General features: G+C 44.2%; 1 protein-coding gene across 1 annotated transcript in view; it reads right to left on the reverse strand.

Annotated features, from left to right (window-relative positions):
- LOC146870299 (complement C4-B-like) overlaps positions 1-20,581 on the reverse strand; it is a 332,560-nt gene that overhangs the window by 75,427 nt on the left and 236,552 nt on the right. The window contains exons 25-26 of the mRNA XM_085642540.1: positions 19,088-19,246; positions 7,884-7,943 (exon numbers count right to left, since the gene is read on the reverse strand). Of these exons, the coding sequence (XP_085498666.1) occupies positions 7,884-7,943; positions 19,088-19,246 (219 nt within the window). The remainder of the gene's footprint in view (positions 1-7,883; positions 7,944-19,087; positions 19,247-20,581) is intronic.

Genomic DNA, 20,581 nt, shown 5'->3' on the forward strand with positions numbered 1-20,581 from the left:
CAGCCGTCTTAATCCAAGTGAAAAAAATTACTGAGGGGAGCTCAATCGATTCGTGTTATGGTGCGGAAAAGAAGGAACTGAGTTCAGCATGCTGGGGTGCTGCCTATATAGGCACTGCGCACGTCACTTCTGGTGAGGATGATGCCAAAGACAAACAACTCTTCCTACCACTACACAATGGGACTGCTCAAAAATTTCCAAATCCAGTCTGATGCCTGGGGAATATTCCAAGGTGAAGAATCTGCGTGTATAAGTCTCTATCAAATCCAAATCCACATGCACGATATAGAGCATCGAACAATTGGAAGAAACAATATTTTCTGTTTGTAATGATTCACCTATTACATGGTTAATACAAGGCATTATTTCTGTAGTATTCCCTTCTACTTTGAAAGCTGATGCCAATCCAAGTCTGAAGAAAGAGGAGCCATGGTTGATGCACGTTTTCCCTTCGAGGCAACACTTGCTCTAGACTGCTGATAACTACAGTGTTTAGCTGTAAACTTCTGTTCAGTGCTCTGATTCTCCCTAAGAAACTCTAGATGCACATTACACTATTCCAGCTCTCATAGTATAGCACATATAAGTAGTTGGTAAATTGTATTTGCATGGTTAATAAAAAATCTTACAATTACTACATTCTTAGAGAAGATGCACCAATTAAAAATATAGTTCAAAAGTTTTTGTAAAAAATTTTAAGAGCTAAAAAGTTTTCTTAAATAGACATAAATACAATATATAAACATTACATCAGACCGTCATCTTTCCAGAACTTAATATAAATAGTGTCAATTAATATTTCTATAAGTTATGCATGATATCATAAATTTAGTCCTAAATTTTGTCCTTAACTATTTTAGACTTCCAGATTTCCTGTGGCCAACTCACAGGTATCCAACTTCTTTTTAACAAGTATTAGAAATTTAGTAAAATTGGAAATCATTTTAATATCCGTTGGTCTAAAACAGACTACCATGGCGTGTCTGCAGGTACGAACACCTCTGTCAATGAAGCAGTTTTTCAAGTATCGTTTTCTTTCTACCATCATTACTGCACATATACAAACAAGATGTAAAATACTTTCATCCCATAAATTTCATCATCTGCACATAGTCGGCTTAGATGGTCTCAACCAGGGCACTGCATGTTGCAAGCCAGGTAAGTTGCCAAATCAAGCTTTAATAAAGGTGTTTTTAGTTTCTACAGACCATGGTATTTCTAAGTATGGTTGGACCTTAAGACTTGTATATTCCTGGACCAACATCCATGCGTGGGATCTCTTAATAAACAGTTCTTTATCTTTTAAAAGGGACAAATGTTTAACTGATTTGTTAATCATTTTCTTAAAACTTTGTACTGTTAAGGACATTTCCCAAATTTCAGCAACTGACAGTTCTTCAAGTACTTTTTGTAGATATTTATGGAAGGACAGTTTTTTATTTTGTTGCATTTCTTTCCACAAGAATGTGCACATTGGGTTATTGATATTAGTTTTAATTTGTCTCCAGGTCTTAACGTACTGACCCATTCTTGCATATTGTTGATTACAAAAGCCAAATTCTAGCCTTATCTGAGCAGGTGATCCATTAGGTGGAAGCCGAAATAGATGTTTAAATGTATTTGTAATAGCATTATTTAATAATGCAGAATCCATTCCACACAGTATTTCACTTCCGTATGTAAGGCTTGGGAACAATTTTGCTTTTATTACTTTTATTAATGGGGTATAAGTTGGACCTCCCAAGGAGCTATAAAGTAGACGAAAAGCCCCTTGTAGACTTTTGACTCTTTTCCTCACCTCCTTTTTATGGAATGTAAAGGTTCCTTTCTTGTCAAATAGTATCCCAAGATATTTGTAACATTGTACTTTTTCTAGTTCCCGCTTTTGGTGGTACCATTTGTATTGACTGTCCTTCCTTTTCTTGGTACTAACTTCCATTACTTTTGTTTTTGTTTAGTTTATAGTCATTTTGTTCTCAATTGAATACATTGATGTTTTGTTTATTAATCGCTGCAGCCCTATCCTTGTTTGGCTTAGCAGAACGACGTCATCAGCGTATAATAAATTCGATATTTGTTTCTCCGCCAGCTTTGGTGAGTCTGCTAATTCATTGTTCATTTCAAGGGTAAAATCTGATAAAAATAGGTTAAATAAATATGGGGCTAAAACACACCCTTGCTTTAGGCCTTGAGTTGTTTTAATTTTCCTCGAGAGCCTTGAACCATTCCCTAGCTGGACTCTTGTCCAAGTATCGGTATATAACAATTGTATTGCATTTAAAAGGCTGGAGCTAATGCCACAACGATCCAAATTTCCTCCATAAAATCTGCCTATTCACACAGTCCAAGGCAGCTTTAAAATCAACAAAACATAAATATAATGGCTGTTTTTTTATTTTATATTTTTCCATTAAGATTTCCAGTGTTATCACATTTGTTGTTGTACCTTGCCCTTGTACAAAACCCGATTGGTTTGTTGGAATTAAATGATTTTCATTAGCCCAGTCAATTAATTCCTTAAGTAGAACCGATGCAAATAATTTAGCTTCAATATCTTGGAGCGTGATTAGTCTGTAATTGGATGGGAGGGGCCAGTCCCCACTTTTATATATAGGAGAAATAATAGATCCCTTCCATGATTCCGGAACTATTCTTGATTGGAGAGCGTGGTTAAAAACTGGTGTTAGATAGCTCGACCAATATGAAGCTTCCTTCTTATACAACACTGTGAGAATCCCATTAGGGCCTGGGGCACCATTGGATCTCTGATTCTTTATTAATTTACATACTTGGTTTTCTGTTATGTCTATTGAGTAGTTATTCTTTTCTCCGCCTATTCCGTTTATAGCCCTATCAGTAGGATTCTTAGCCATGTTAGGGGTAGGATTCAAATGCATATCTATAAACGATACCCATTCAGATTCAGTCACTGTTGATGAAGTAGATTTGCTACTAGATCTACTCAGTTTGTTTACAAAAATCCAGAAGTCTCTTGAATTACTCGAAGTGTTTGTAATAGAATCTTTGATGCTATCTGACCAATAAAGTTTCTTATAGTTTACTGTCGCTATTTCTCCCGAAAGTGTCGTATAGTTTTCATATCTTAGGCTATTTAGGTTTAACTCAATTAGTTGTTGGTCATGGTCGCTTATATCTGTTCTCTCAATCTGGTAAGAAAAGATTTTATGAAATAGATTCAACGATGCTATGGTATACTCTATTCTAGACCTGTGATCCCCAGCTTGGAAAGTCCATGCAGGTGGTGAATCTTGAGAAAATCGACCATTTAGCACTCTTAGACCTATAGTTTCTAATTCTTTTACAAGAGTCGTAGCTATTTTTTCATTCTTTTGTTCCCTCGTAACCGTTGTTAATAAAAATCTTGGAATTGACCATAAGTAATTTTGCCATTGTATATCAACATCTCTAACGTAAGACCATAGCATATTCATGTTATAATCTCCAGTAATAATGAGCTCAGGTTGGGTATCATTGTCCAGTAGCTGCAATATCATAATTATCAAATTGTTCGCCATTGATCTTCGTGTCTTAATATCGGGATGAATGTATATGTTAATTATTACAAGAGTTTTAGTTATATTTTGTTCCTTGTATCTTATTTTAACAATTAGATAATCCTTTTGACTTTGTGCGTCCATTTCACTTTCTATTTTTAGATCAGTTGATATAAAAGTGGCCAGACCCCCACATGGTCTGCCATAGTTACTTGTTCTCCTAGCTAATGAGTAATAGCCTTTATACCCTTCTAATCTAAAAGGGACTAAAGCCCAAGTCTCTTGTAAACAAATGATTTGAAAACAACACAGGGTAGCTAGTTGATTATTTTGAATCTTTGCCTGAACCCCATTTATATTCCAAGGACATAATCTGACCCTTTCGTTCATGATTGTTGGCCCCCTTAAAGGCACTTCAGTTATTAGATGTCAGTCCTGCCTGACATTATGGAGAGCTGGTGTTAACCAACCTAATTTTACAGTGTCAAGTAGAGGGTCTCCTTTTTTTCCTCTAATGATTTTGAAAGATGCCCGTTGGTCATTCCTATGGGGTTTTTTAATACTGAGTACTTCTTATTATTCTCAGTTCTCATTTGATCATGATTTTGTAATTTTGATGAAACAAAGGGGCTAGGATAGGAAGGTTGAGGGGGAGTTGTTATTTGTATTCCCCAGTCCTAAAAGAGTTTATGTTCTTGCATAATAAGACTAGCAGCAGTAGATGATGTCCAAGTTACTAATGTCGATTCTTGATTATTGTACTTAAATGTGAAGAATTCAATTGATTCTATGTCAGTACATTTGATTTTCTTCAATGCGGGTACTGCATTGCACAATTTTAATATGTTTCCACTATTCAGGACATCATTATTACCCCTAGATTTATATTCCAGCGTAAATATTACCTGCACCGCTCCATCCTTTTGATCTGGACTATTTAATTCCCTTTGTTGCAGGCTTTTATCACCTTGACCATGCTCAGTAAACCTTCTATTATGATTACTAACAGTTTGAGACCATGATTGTTGATGATTGTATAACTGCTTCTTTTCGGTTCCCAGATCTTGTGGTAATTTACTATCCTTCCGGATTTTTAACAAATCTCTATTCGTTTCATCCCCACTGGTACTCTCACTCTTTGATCTTTTTGTTTCCAATTGTGAGGATTTATTTTCCTCCTGTTTATTATTTTCCTCCATTTGCAGCATTTCTATGGACTGATTTTTTCCATTCTCTGTCATTTTTATAATATCAGCTTGCTTATTTGAACATTTATTTTTCATAACTGTTTGAACCTCCATTAGATCATTATTAAATAGAGGATAAAAAGGTTTTGTTGGAGACATTTGTTTACCATCACCTTCGCAATCTGATATCTGGTCGTGGTTATTTCCTGTGTTCAATCTCACTATACTCGATGTGTTTTTATTTTTTGTACTTTTAGAAACTTTGTTTCTTGCTTTCCGCAGTTTTTTTCTCTGTCTTTTTGTTAGATGAACTTCCGGAGCTGCGCCTGTCACTGTTGATTGTGATGAACATAAGTTTATCACTTCTTGGTCTTTTGTTTTATCAACTGTTTTTTCTTTAGCAACCACATTATTGTCTTTACTTTTTATTGTATCTTTAGAAGGGCAATCAATCTTAGTGGGTTGAGATCCCACAGTAGAAAATTTCCCTTTTACATCGTCAATTATTGTTTTTAAAATATCCGGAATGGTAGCCAATTTGTTAATTAGTGGGGCACAACTACACTCTTCATATGTAGATATTGGCTGAGATTGTGCCCTTACTATTAAATTATTTAGCGTTGTTATCTTCTGCTCAATTCCGGCAACAGAGGAAGCCATAGTGCTCAGGAGATCTATTTGGACCTCCATTTTGTTGGACTGCTATGTTAAGGCTTCCAAGGTTAATTGCGAGGTTTTGAAAAATAAATCCCAAATTGCTCCTATGTTTCCACTTCCTGGTACCTGAGTACCTGGGCTATGATATTGCCATTTATGAATGATAGGTCGTTGTACTCGTCTTCTTGTGATCCTTGAAAATCATGTCCCTCGTCATAAGAATTAATAAATTGCGCACTACTATTCAAAACATCTTTTTGATATGGAGTACTCCAACGCTGCAGAGTTTCTGGGTTGCTCTTGTATTTATCCTTATTAGTTTGATCTCTGTTATTTTGATTACATTTCGGCTCGTCCAGTTTTTGCTCAGAATTTATTTTAGACAAATTAAGATCCGGGTTCAGTGGGGTATTGACATCCCTTATAGTTTTCACCCCGCCATTTAGATCATTTGGAGCTTCTTGATCTGGTTGATTTATTTGATCTGCTTGATTTACTTGGCCCAGATTAGATGGTCCCCCTATTCCGTTAGCTTTTCTGATTTTTACTTGCACTTCTATTGGCATTGGGTGCCTAGTTGGTAATAATTGCTGAGTATCTCCTATCATTGGACTCGTGCACTTTGGGTCCTCTTGTTGTGAACTACCAGAAAGTGGGATGGTTAACATCTCTAGGTCCGTTATTTGACCGCAATGGCTAAGTTGGTCTTTAGTTGAATTTGCGATTCGTTCGACTTCAACTTCAGACTCAGGGTGGGCTGGTTCACTTAATCCTTGCTTAGGGGATATAATATTCTCTCTATTCAGTGGTTTAATTGGATTAATTGGAGTTTGAAGATCAAATGAGTTAGTTAGCATTGTTAGCATAGCACCAGTTGGATCTTTCATAAAATCAAACTTTGACAGCGATTTTCCCAGTTTCCCAAATGTGTGGACCTTAGATGGTTTAAGGGGCTGTGTGTCGCTTGCCTGTTTTATTTTAAACGTGTCCAATATAAGTGTTTGTTGTATTTTTCTTTTCCTTTTGATAGGAGGAAAAGGTGGTCGCTCCTTTCCCGACCTCATAGTTCACCCTCTAAGGTGAGGAAAACTTTGCCTCTTTCAGAGAATCAATACGGGCCAGTGACAGAACCCACGCGTCCTTTAATGGAGCAAAAAGCACCTACAAAACCTCCCAGGAAAATACCCCTGAATCAAAACCTCAGCACTAAATCCGCCGGTACTACTGGTTACTTATTAAATAAATAATTAGTTTGTTAATTGATTAATATCCAGTCTCCGGGTAGGGCTGTAGACTAAGCATGTGGAGTAGTACAGGGGACAAGGGTTGCTTCAACAGGGCTAAAGTCTATTATCATTTGCCCCTTTAATTTATTTCACTGATTTTACAGATTTACAGATTTATTACAGACTCCAGCGGCTCAGCGACTTACTGTTTGGTTAACCTTGGCTGTCGCCCACGTCGTGCCTCGCGTCTCGCACCTCTAACCACTTGTCACTCGCCACTCACTCACTTATTCATTGCTGTTCGTTGTTATTTATCGTTGTCAAAAAAATACAGGGAGAAGGCTGGGCAATCCTTCGGTAACGGGAGCGGGATCAAGAGCCGGTCACATAGACGGTAGATGTAAGCACTTCCCTCCGCTCCACTCCTCGGCTTGGCTCTGCTCTTAGTGTATCCTTGATGTTTACACAGAACCAGACAGCAGGCAACAGGCCAAGGCTCCTCTGACCCAGCAGCAACCGCTGCACCAGCAGTACCGCCGGTCAAGGCTCCTTTACCTCCTACAGCACCCAGCGTCTTAGCTCCGCGTAAGCAGCCGTTCCTACCTCCGCTTGAAATGGCCGTATCGCAGGTCAAGGTTCCTTTACTTCTTTACTCCCGCAGCGCCGCACCAGCAGCACTGCAGCAGCACTGCGGTGCCGTCAATGGCCGCTCCTGCCCGTTCCTGCCCCCACTTGAAGCGCCCGTATAACAGGACGCGGTTAAAACAAGAAAGCCGGGGAAGCGGGAGAGAGCCCTTCGGGAGACCTGCTCCACGCCACTTGCTCCTCGCCACTTGCGCCTCCTTTCGCCTCCTTTTAGGGGGTTAGGTAGCTAGATGACATTTTAACTTTGTTAGAAATGTTAATTTCATTCTGGTTGTTCGTAACATGCATTATTGCTATTTTAATATTATTTTGTTCTTTTGTTTTTTACGTGTGCTAGGCAACGAGATGAGCCTGTTGAAATGTATTCCTAAATAGTCTTTTTTTTAACACAGTGTTTGTGTGTGATATTGTAAAGAACAAAATTGGGCTTCAAATTGCCACTGTATCCCTGGATGCCTGTTTAGGAACCGTTAGTAACCCTAAAGACAGATGCCACTTCAACTATGTATTGAGTGGGGTTGTATGGGGCTACAACAACCTGTTTTTCACATTCAATCACTGTTCTATTGAACTAAGTTCACTTGTGACACCTGTGGGTGTGAAAACAAACCTTGTAGAGCTAAGCCAGTCTTAGTTTACAAATTACTACTCACCGTCAGGGTTGCTTTGCCTTTCCCTTGGACTTCCACATGCAAATCGTTTCCGAGAGAAAACTAGGTCAGGGAAAAGAAATATTCAGAATAGAAATTAAAATCATTGTTGTGTTGGGATTTTACTTTGATATCCAAAGCTCACATTTAGAGAATTTGCCCTAGTGATATTTAGCATATATGCAGCAAATCACAAAAAGTAACTTCTCTTCCTGTTGTAACAATAAGTGTTATGTTATCTAAACCAGATCATAGTCACGCTGGGCCCGGACCCTAAGGAAACCATGACGCGTTTCCAAAACTGCATGTCCCATGTCAACAAGTGGATGAAGGATAACCATCTGCAACTGAACGGTGCAAAATCTGAAATTATGCTTTTTGGAAAGGCATCTAACTACTGGTCCTCAGAATGGTGGCCCTATGACCTTGGCACCTGTCCTGTCCCTAAGGAGGTAGTTCGCAACCTGGGTTTTTACCTGGACAATCAATTGTCTATGCGGGCCCAGGTTAATCATGTGGTCAGTTCCTGTTTCGGAATTATGCGCACTTTACGGAGAGTTTTTAAATGGATCCCCTTGGAGGCAAGAAAACCGTTGCTTCAGGGTCTGATAACCAACCGAATGGATTACGGAAATGCACTTTTGTTATCCATAAATGAATCATTTTGAAACAAGCTCCAAGTGTTGCAAAATATTGCAGCCAAGATGATTCTGAATCTCCCCCAATGAACCGCCTCTGCCCCATGTCTCAGAGCCCTGCACTGGCTTCCAGTGAAAAAGCGCATTCTCTTCAAGGTCCTGTGCCTTACCCATAAATATCTTTATAGCAACAAACCACAATACTGGTCCAGAAAACTCTGCTGGTACAAGCCCCAGAGGGCATTGTGGTCAAGTGCTAAGTCCCTACTCACTCCTTTTAGAATTTTTACCACTAGGCAGGGTGGTAGATCCTTCTCGTACCTAGCTCCGTTTTCCTGGAACAAGTTGCCGGCTGACTTGCGGTCCATCCCCGTTCTTGGGTGTTTTCGAAACAGACTTAAGACCTGGCTGTTCGATCAGTAATTCCAATCCGCCATTTTCTCTTGCTTTCAGCTGCTGCAGGCGCCATGAGACTCTTCGGAGTGAAATGTTTGCGCTATAGAAATGTTGCTGACTTGACTTGACTTGAAACCATGGAACTAAAAGTATGTACATCTGAAGGATGAAATTCTAGTTATCGTTGTGAAGATTCAAAAATATGACCTGCTAGCTCTGCACAACAGCCACTCTGCCACCAAAGGGTCTTCTTGTGCATCCCTTGAAGAAATGCATACCTGAGCGCCCTCCCTAGAATCTTCTCCATGTGAGCCAAGACCACCAAATTATTGGTGGAGTCCAGGTCACATAAGCATGTGTGTCATCTCTCAAATACCCTTAACCATCTGCTGGATGCCTGAACAACCATTTATCACTCATTTATTCATTTTCTACAGTGCCAAACTGCCATTATTTAGTATTATTTTATGACCTAAGACCTCTGATCCCTATACCCTCCTAAAGTAATATGAAACTGAATGCTCTGCCTATGATGACCTTGGAACACAATCTCTACCACACACTCTTGCTGACTTAAGGGAGGTATGAGTGAACTTGATTATAAATTTGTAGAAATACCCCAAAGTGTTCTTCCGAGCCCTTGATACGATGTAAGCTATGTTATACTGGTTTATCTTTCTAACATTCACCAGTACTAATGAACAAGTTACTTACCTTCAGTAACGATATATCTGTAAGAAACATTAGTTAGTTAATAGATTTCTTACCTTAGAATTACCCCCAGGCGTCAGACTGGATCCGGAAAGCTTTTTCGTCAGCAGTACCTCTGCGCGTCGGAAGGTAGCGTCGGTCGACTCTGCGTCCGTTGTTGCGTCGCTGGGATGACGTTGCAGTAGCTACTTAGACGCCGCCCTCGCGCGCTGACATCAGTTCTGTACACGACTTTCCACGCCAGAAACGCAGAGCCATGCAAGACACTATCCACTGGTGCACAAAAAACAAGGGCCCTGAAAGGATATCCTTAACCCCAAAAATCAGTTCGCAGAACGGGGAGGATGGGTGGGGCGGTAAGGAATCTATAACTATCTAATGTTCGTTACAGATATATCGTTACCGAAGGTAAGTAACTTGTTCATCTGAGAGAAACACGTTAGTTATAGAATCCTTACCTTAGAATAGATACCCCAGTAATACCAACCCCAGTGGTGGGTCTGCGAACCAATATCACACCAGAAAGTCCTGGAGAACAGAACGGCCAAAGAAGCCATCTCTCCGGACTTGACTGTCCAGGCAGTAGTGTTTGGTAAAGGTGTGCAACGATGCCCATCTAGCTGCCTGACAGATATCATTCAGAGGAAGTCCTTGCCCTAAAGCAGCAATGGCTGCCGTTGCCCTGGTGGAATGGTCATGCAACCCCACTGGAGGCTCCTTTTTTGCCAGAGAATAACAGGCCTTGATACACAAAATGACCCACTGAGAGATAGTCCGTTTGTGTACGGCCCGACCTTTTTTGGCGCCCACATAGCCAACAAAGAGCTGGTCATCCACACGGAATTGTTTTGTGCGCACATTTTGGGTCCAGACGGTGGAGCCTCTCTTCCTCTTTGGAAAGATACGAAGGCGGAAAGAAGGTGGGCAAAGTGATGGTCTGCCCAATGTGAAAGGCAGTGACAACCTTTAGCAAAAAGGATGGACGGGTTCTGAGGACAACCTTGTCCGGATGCACAGAGAGAAAAGGAGGCTTTGAAGAAAGAGCCTGGAGCTAACTCACTCGCCTGGCAGAGGTGATGGCCACCAGGAATGCAGTTTTGAGACTTAAAAGCCTCAAAGGACAGTTGTGAAGTGGCTCAAAGGGAGCGTACATTAAATAAGTTAAAACCAGATTCAAGTCCCACTGAGGCATAACGAAAGGAATAGGAGGCAAGAGATGAGTTATGCCTTTCAAGAAGCGATTGACAACCTGGGACTTGAAAAGAGAAGGCTGGAAGCCGGAGGAAGGCAGAAATTGCCAAGAGATAGCATTTGATAGTGCCCAGAGCAGAGCCCTGCTGGGCCAAAGAAAGGAAGAACAAGAGAACACCAGAAAGAGGGGCAGAGAGAGGATCCACAGCCTTTGCCGTGCACAATGCCACAAATTTGTTCCACCGACAGGCGTATACCGTCTTAGTGGAGGGACGCTTGGCTGCCAAGATTACATCACAAACTTCAGGAGGCAGGTCAAACGACATTAACTGCCACTGCTCAATCTCCACGCAAGGAGGTGGAGGCTGGAAATGTTCAGGTGGAGGACCGTCCCCTGCTGCTGCAAGAGAAGATCCTCCCGAAGAGGCAGTCGGATCGGAGGATCAATGGCCATGTTGAGCAGCTCGGGATAACAGACTCTTCGTGCCCAATCCCGAGTCACAAGAATGACTTGCGCTCGGTCGTGCCTGATCTTCTTCAGCACTCTGGGCGGAAGTGGTAAAGGCGGAAAGGCGTACAACAGACTGCAACTCCACTCGCAACAAAAAGCGTCGCCTAGCGAGTGCCGCCTTGGAAATTCCAACATGCAGAATTGCTGACATTGCACCTTCTTTTTAGTTGCGAATAGATCTAACCAAGGCTATCCACACTGTCGAAAGAGACCTTGCACCACCTTCGAGTGAAGAAGCCATTTGTGATCCATCATGCACCTGCAGCTGAGTTCGTCCGCCCTGGCGTTCAGGGAACCTGCCAGGTGTTAAACCACCAGAGATATGCCCTGATGTTCCAGCCATGTCCAGAGGTGGAGGGCCTCCTGACATAGGGTCCACGACCCCACCCGCCCTGTTTGCTGCAGTACCACATGGCGAAGGTGTTTTCCGTGAACACCTGCACTACTCTTCCCCGGACAGAGGGAAGGAATGCTTTTAGTGCAAGGCAAATCGCCCGAAGCTCCGAAGGTTGATGTGGAGACCAGACTCCACCAGAGACCACAGGCTTCTGATCTCTGCCTCTCCCATGTGGTCGCCCCATCCCAGAAGGGACGCAACCATCACCACTGTGTGCTCTGGTTGGGGAAGGGAGAGGGATCTGCTGCTAACCCAATCCTGGTTCGTGAGCCACTACTGCAATTGTCGTGCAGTGTCCTCTGAGATCTGGACACAATCAGACAGATTCCCCTGATGCTGCACCCACTGGAACTTCAGGTCCCACTGCAGAGCCCGCATATGCCACCTTGCATGATCGACCAGCAGGATGCAGGAGGCCATGAGACCCATCAGCCTCAGGGTCATTCTGACCAAAACCCGGGACAGAACCTGAAAGATCGGAATCATAGCCTGAATACCACGGACTCGCTGTTCGGGAGGATAGACCCAAAACTACGTTGTGTCCAGAACCGCTCCGATGAAGAGCAGCTTCTGAGAGGGAATCAGGTGTTACTTCGGCACATTCATGGAAAACCTTCAACAGACAGTCGTCGAGATAGGGGAAGACTGATACCCCTGATCTGCGCAGATGAGATGTGACCACCGCCATCACTTTTGTGAACACCCGAGGGGCGCTGGTAAGGCCAAAGGGGAGCACGGTAAACTGGAAATGCTCGTGGCATAAGGTGAACTGTAGGTAATGCCAGTGGGCCGGCAGGAATGGAATGTGGAAATAAGCATCCTGCAGGTCCAACGCTACCATCCAGTCTTCCGGGTAGAGGACAGACAAGACCTGAACAAGTGTCAAAATTTTGAACTTCTTCCGCCCGGAGGAAGCGGTTGACGTCCCTTAGATCCAAGATAGGACGCAGGCCCTTGTCCTTCTTGGGGACCAGAAAGTAGTGGGAGTAACAACCACGACCTACTTCTGGGACAGGAATGCGCTCGATGGCTCCCTTGGCCAAGAGAGCTGTAACTTTCTGCTGGAGAAGGGTCAGATGATCCTCCGACATGCAGTGGTATTGTGGTGGCATGGCCGGAGGGGTAGTTTCGAAGGGGAGGGAGTAGCCCCTTCGGACTATTTGCAAAACCCACCTGTCCGACGTGATGCTGCGCCAGTGGTGGAGGGTTTGGAGGCTGCTGCAGAGGGGGTGTTGGCGGACTGGCCCGCCCGCTGGCCCCCGGAACCACAACGGTTGTTTACACGTCCCCGGGCGTGAAGGTTGGGTAACTTGCTGCAGCCTGAGGCTCTGGGCTTGACGTAGCGGGGTACCCCTTCCGTAGCCACGAAAGGGGTGAAAAGCAGACTGTGCAGGGTGAGTGGAGTGGCCCAAGGACTTGGCCATAGTCCGTGAGTTCTTGAAGCACTCTAGAGCGTTGTCTGCTTTGTCGCCAAAAAGGCGATTGCCATCAAAAGGCATGTCCATCAAGGTGTTCTGGACATCCCCTGAAAAACCAGTCAACCTCATCCAGGCGTAGCGACGAAGCGCTACTGACGTTGAAATGGTCCTGCCCAGAGAGTCGGCGGTGTCCCGCCCACAACGTATTGTAAACTTTGCTGCATCCCTCTCGGCGGCAATAGCCTGGGAGAGCACTGTCCGTGTCTCCTCCGGACACTGAGGCAGCACTTGCGCCACAGTATCCCAAGAGATAAGTGGTGTTTACGGACCGCAGTCCTAAGCTGGCGGAAGAGAACATTTTCTTTCCAAGATGGTCCAGCTTCTTGGATTCCCTTTTCGGTGGAGCGGTAGGGAAGGCGCTTTTGGAAGTGGAGACTTGGACCACCAAGCTCTCCGGGGTGGAGTGTTGGGAAAGGAAAGTGGGTTCGCCCGGAGCGGGCGGTGGCGTCAGGCAATCATCCTGTCCACGGGTGCCCCTGTGTTGGGCCTGGACCACGTGCCCAAGAGGATGTCGATGAGGGCCTCATTAAACGGAAGCAAGGGCTCCGAAGAGCTTGCAGCCGGCTGAAGCAGCTCTGTCAGGACGTTAGTCCTGTCAGCCACTGTAGGAAGCTCGAGATTGAGAGCCTCGCCCACCCTAAGCAACACCACTGAGTACAATGTTCCTTCCTCCGTAGCCACGGTAGGAGGTGACAACATGCCAAGGTCAGGCAAGGTGTCCAAACCAATGGCATTCCCCAGTTCCTCTCTCCAGTCATATTCACTTTCCTGGTCAGCTAGAGAGTCACCTGACCCCTTCCAGTCCTTCTTCTCAGTATCTGGGTGCCATTCTGGTTGAAAAGAGGCCCCAGGAGTGAACAGGGGCATAAAAACACCTCTCAGCACCAGATTCGGCGTCGGACGATGCAGGTCTGGCTCCGAATCCACGTTGGGTCGGAGGCCGGGGTCGACGCGGGCCGAGGGGCTGACCAGCGTCGAGCGCGGTAGTGGTGCTGGAGGAAGCGGCACCGGTGGAGGTGTAATGAGGTCAACTGGCGCCGATCCAGATCCAGGCCTGGATCCAAGAGGGCCTGCAGCGCTGAGGCCGGAGCCGCCGGAGGAGAAGACCTAGGCCCCCCAACCAATTCCGCAGGGCCCAAAGGCACGCCGGCGTGTTCGGGGCACCCAAAGATGGCGTGCATCGCCTCGTTGAACGTACAAAGCTGGGCGGGAGTCACTCAGGGTCCCGGAATGGGAGGGAAATGCGGAGTCGACTCTGCGGGCTCCGCATGCAGAGCTGCGGGTGGGGTATCACCCGCGTCCCCCGTCGGATCGGCCGATCGATGAGAAGTCGAAGAGCGATGATGCTTCTTCGACTTCTTCTTATGCTTTGACTTACTTGTCCCCGAGTGCAAAGACTTCAAAGACTTGGAACCGGAATGATGGTGGATCCGCGACCGGTTCCTCGACCTCCCTCGTGTCCGGGACATCAAACGGCACGGAGCTGACTGCAGATGCTCAAGCAGCTTCCGGGACCGCTTCCGCAAAGCCTTCAGCACCATCGACCGGCAGACAGAGCACTAGTTGAAGTCGTGGTTGCGCTCCAGGCAAAAAAGACACGCGCGGTGCAGATCCGTCACCGACATCATCCGATGAGAGGAACCGCATGGCTTGAAGCCGGGATATCCCTCGTGCACCTTAGGAGTCAAAGACTCGAATAAGAAGTCGACAAAAGTCGAGAAAAAGTCAGTCAAAAAGTGACTGGAGGTACTGGTCTTCCCAAATCTGCTCTGGCTGGAGCGGAAAAAAAAAGGAACTGACATCAGTGCGCAAGGGCGGTGTCTAAGTAGCTACCGCGATGTCATCCCAGCGACACGACGCCAACAACGGACGCGGTGCCGACTGACGCCACCTTCCGACTCGCAGAGGTACTGCTGACAAAAAAGCTTTCCAGATCCAGTCTGACGCCTGGGGGTAATTCTAAGGTAAGGAATCTAGGAATGTTTTACACAATCAAATCATAATTTCCTTGTATTACCTACACTCTAGGTAACTATTAAAAGAACATTTATAAAGTGATTGTAATGTTCCTCTGGTTTGCAGAGCACATGAGTGATCCCACAAATAGTATTATTTAACTCTTCAGAATCTCTGGCAGTTCTGAGGTAGTCTCCATGCTGGAGAACTATGCCTTGGGGAACCGGGCCCGAAGAGAGATTGGTGAGACCCCTGTTTTCCCAGTTCTGCAGACACCTTAGCTAGCTACACGGATCCATTTAATTTGGGGAACCAAAAAATATTTTGGTTGACATTAGTACCCACCAGCACTGGACATCTCAGCCGCCCTCCATGGGACCAAGAAAGCAACCTGCTAAAATCAGGTGTAGGCTTTATTACCAAAGGCAATGCACAATCATTTTATTTTGTCACAGGAAGTGATGTCACAGGAATATGTGTCACAGCCCTGTCACATAATGATGATGATGATGCTAAAAAGGCATTGCAAATTAAACTCATCACAATATAAAATGTGACTCAGACAATATTTTGTTCCTCAGATGTGGCGCGACAACAGCCATCCATTTTGCAAATGTTTTGCTTCCTGTGTTGATCCGTTTTACTGAACCAATAAGTATCATGAATACACTCCCAATCCATTTCGATGCAAAGAAACCTCCTCCACTGTTTTTTTCTGCAGTAAAATGTGTTCCTCTTCCTGAAATAGAACTTGTTGATAAGATGATGTTTTGGTTGGAGGAAGGGGACTTGAAAAGAAAAGAAAAGAACAGCCACTCTGAACAATATTAAAGACCCATCTGTGTGCACTTATCAGCAGCCACTCTGAAAATCATGTTACAATACTTCCTCCCACCTGAGTGACTGACAGATCTGGGGGAAGATGTGACTCATTGTCATTGTGTAGAGTCTTTCCCGCTGCAGATTGCTGATGTTGACCTCCTGTTCTTTTGGATTGTATGACTGCTTTAGGAGATGTTGCTGCTTGTGGCGCAACCAGTGAGGGGTTTCAACCCCCTGAGGATTTTAGCAGCTATCATAGGGCCTGTACCTCCTTCTAAATTATTTTTTTCTTTTCTAGGCCCACATCTTTTACTGAATCTAATTCAGTCTTTATCTGTGGCATGTCGTCATCGGTATGAGATCCATCCGCTTTTTTCCTGAGATTGGCTGGTTCAGGGTTCTATTTTGCGCCAACGGTTTTAGACCTGTTAGTCTAAGTCATGAGCTTCTCCATATATCATGGCAGTAACCATGAGCGGATAAATCTGATATGTTAGCAGCTGAACTAATGATTTGAATTGGTACAAGCATTCTCTTGTTAATGCCATCCTGAAAATATTGCCTGTCTTCCTTAGGGAGTTTATCCGTAACCTTTGTAGGGAGACACAAAGAGATTGATCATACCTCGCTTAGAGGGCATTGTAAAAGCTGATGTTCTACATATTTCTCTTCCCACAGAGACTATTCTTTTGCTCTCCTTCTCCGATGGTATGGGAGACAATGGTGCTACTATGTGTGACTTCCTTGCTGTAGCCACAATTAACGAATATGGTGGTGGAGCTGCCCTGAGAAAGAGAAGATCTTGGTCAGGAGGGTTATGCTTCTTCAAGAGCCTATATGGAGCCAGCTTTGTAGGTGCAGGTGTAAGGAATGTTTGCATTGCAGGTTCAAGAAGACCCGGGACCAGAGGGAGGAGAGGTCTTGATGAAGTTCTTTGATGTAAGGTTTCAAAGATGCCTGATGTAGATGGAGTAGGAGCAGTCATAGTAATGTTGTTCAACTTAGTTGCACCTCTCACAAGCACCTCATTTAAAGTTATCAAGTCATTCATCAATTGGAGATAGTCATGGTGAAAATGTGTTAGAGGAAGCCGAAGAACAATTTTCGATTGAAGATCTTAATGTCGTTGTTCATGAGGGAGGCAGTGTTTTGCGATGGCTTGAACTAGATCTTCTTGATCTAGAGTGAGTCAACTGACTTCTTTCTCTATAGCCATTTCAAAAACTATGGCTGGATCTAAATTTAGAACGATGTCTATGAGTCAACTGTGGACTGTCCTGTGGACTTGTGAGGACAGAAGGAGATGCCAGGGATATTATAGGTGATAGCATTGGAGATATTACGGAATCTGGAGAAAAGTTAGGTGGCGTGGCCCTCCCTGGTGAAGATGTACCATAAAGCAATGTCCCAAAAGCACTACTTCCAGTGTAAGACGTGATCGAGGATATGTTTGGGAGTATTTAGATTATGGAGTTGTAGGTCGTCGTTGGCGGAGGCAGTCTCGACATCAACAGAGGTAGCTTTGCCATAGACGGAGGTGGTTTCAATATCAACAACTGAGATCTTAGCATTGAAGGAGGTGTTTTGGATGGCAACTGACAGAGTTTTTTCAATGTTGAGTGAATCAACTTCGTACCTGATGAGCGCAAGCAAATAGGTATGTGTTCAGTCTGCAACCTCATGCTCCTCTATATACTGCTTCTCGATGTCGAACAGGAGCAATGTCTCTTCCTCTGATGTCTTTTTTCCTTGGATCTACCTCTAGGGGAGTCTTGGAGCGGCAAGAAGAAGCTTTAGTAGAAGACTGGCCTTCTCCATGGCTTCTAGAAGATCTGGCAGCATGTTCTTCCTTCTTTTGCTGGAACCCATGTAGTCTGATTTATTGTTGATCCTTCAAAGTTCTTCTGGAGAAAGATTGTCAATAGGTACAGGAATCAGGAATGTTATCCTCAAGAAGACACATAATGCAGAGCCTGTGGGGGTCTCACTGTGTCTTCTTTTTCCACAGGAAGGGCACTTCAAAAAAAGTGAAAACATTTTTAACAGAAAAAATATATAATTTTCTGTCAGAAAAAGGTGTCAAACTACTCTAAGTAACAAGAGACTTTGAATTAAAACTCTAAGTACAATATTTGCAAAGATTTCTAAAAGGCAAAGCTCAGTGCCCCAGTATCCTGTTTCTAGGAGCCGGAAAAATGAACTGACCCAACTGACATGATGGGATACATTATTGTGAGGTTATTAGAGGCACAGTGCAGTTTTCTCTTCTATTAGTTTGCATTGCAGCCTACTAAAAAAATATTCCTTTCTTTTCCTTTAAAAAAATGTTTTTGGAAAGATTTTCTATGATCACTTCTTGTTAGTGATGCATTTCTATGCAATTGGCTGGTTCTTAAAATGAAAATTCTGTGCATTCTGCCTATTTTGAGCCTTCTTTAATCTGCAAACATATATGTAAGGTACTAATGTACTAAGTCTGTTATACATATATGCATACTTTTCAAAAGTGCTCCGGGATCCACACACGTGGGCGGGACTCTTTAGTGCTTATGACTATTGATGAGGATCCCCTGGAAGAGAAGTGCATTGTACGCCAAAACAAACTGCCTCAAGCTGTGCCTCATCATGAGGTCACAGTTCTGCCTTTCCTGCCTACAGGCAGATACTACACTATAATACCCGGGACACAGGATGAAGAAAGATTAGCCTAACATAAGCATCTGGGTTACAGTTTATTATACAGTTATATGTCTATGCTTGTATTTCACTTTTGAAAACGGAGGCTGTAGATCTGACCCTCACCCAGTCGTTCATCCTCAGCATGTATTAGGAGGAATATTAGTGAGGGAAGTCAGGTATATCTGATGTTGTTTGCTTGGATAATGGCTTCTTTAGTGCAGGTAATTTAATCTATGCTATGAGCTATAGCTGAATTGGTCGAGAAATCACTGTGGGTTTGTGGCTGATGCTGATGACTATTGTGCTCAATGTTGCTGCATGTTTGCTTGCCTGTGTTATACGCTGTGAACTGCATGTGTGTGCTCTCCAAAGCACTGGTGGATTACCATCTAAAGACTGAAACCAGTTTATTGGCTCAGAAGACTTACCTGCAACTGCTCTTGCACTTGTTTGCTGTGTTTGTCCAGGTGAAGTCTGTTTTTGAAACTTCTCTGTGGGGAAGAGATAGTGAGGGCAAGATTCCCTCTCTCTGTTGAGTAGGTCTTCGTCCAGTAGCGAGAAAGGGCCTCCAAAGCAACCACAGTGTCCTTAAGCAAAACAGAATTGGTATTACTATCTCACCTTAAAACACCTCCATCCCAGGTGAAACATAACTTCTTCTTTTGAATCATATCTTCATTTAAGTACATTCTCCAGCCTCTCTTTGTTGTAATGCTTCTGCACCCCTTTATTCTATTGGTGAATACCACAATTGCAAAACCTTCACTCATCCCTTGATGCCCATCATCAAGTGCACACAAAATATACTGTGATGACCCACACAGTCATAATACTCACATTGTACTTATTTGGCTACTGTTATTGCACACACTAACAGAGGTGAAAAAATCCACATTCCACAGGAATGGCCAATTGTTTCATGACGGAAAAATGCCCTGTTACGTATGGTGAATAGCGCTGCAACTCGAGCTGTGCAAGGACGGCGCTGTGCCTGAACACATACGCGCGAGCTCTGCGGAATGAGTGGGAATTTCTTAACGAGGAACCCCCTCAGAACAGGAAGACGTCGAGTATTAATATATTTATTTTGCTTTTTTTTTTTTATATCGGCGACATTATCCAAAGGTGCTTGTGCACTTTATTATAAATGTATGTGGTGCACAGATAGCTACAGAGGGTTCAACATCATCAAATATTACCTAATATATTCATATAAGGTCAAAAATTACAAAATAGTAAATCTTTAGCGAAAAAACCGCACAAGGAGTATAAATAGCCGTTTTACCCCTCCACTGTGCCACCCCAGCTACCAGCGTGGTAGTTTCTACTTCTAGTCAACTAGAGAGCCTCTGACGTAGACTCATTCCACACACGCGCATAGGGACGTCACGCGCTTACGGCCTACTCCGTTCGCGCTGCAAAGCACGAGACACCACACACCTTCCTCATTAAAAACAGAAACACCTGTTTCCTTACCTGTCACCTGTGTAGACTGAAGAGGGAGCTTTGGATTGCGAGCACGCTGGAGCGGCTCTTTCTTTCATCTACTCCTCGCGGAACCCGCTTCGCGGGTCCCGCTTCGCATCTGGTTCTCTAATTAGCGCTGCTGGAAGCGCGCTGTGCCTGTGAACTCTTATTCCAGACTGAGCCTCTGTGGCGGTGGTGTGTGCAGGGCTGCGAGCGTGGTCAAGCGAGGACTTCAAGTCCCAGGAGCGCCTGACCCTCGGCATCACCAGCAGCTGACCCGCTCTCCCTGCTGGCTCCTCCCCCGCCTCAGCGCGGCTAAAACCAGCGCGTCAGTTTCTCTGTTGGTTTCCTTACCTGTCACCTGTGTAGACTGAAGAGGGAGCTTTGGATTGCGAGCACGCTGGAGCGGCTCTTTCTTTCATCTACTCCTCGCGGAACCCGCTTCGCGGGTCCCG

This window comes from Triturus cristatus, chromosome 1_1 (assembly GCF_964204655.1).
Source record: "Triturus cristatus chromosome 1_1, aTriCri1.1, whole genome shotgun sequence".
NCBI lineage: Eukaryota > Metazoa > Chordata > Amphibia > Caudata > Salamandridae > Triturus > Triturus cristatus.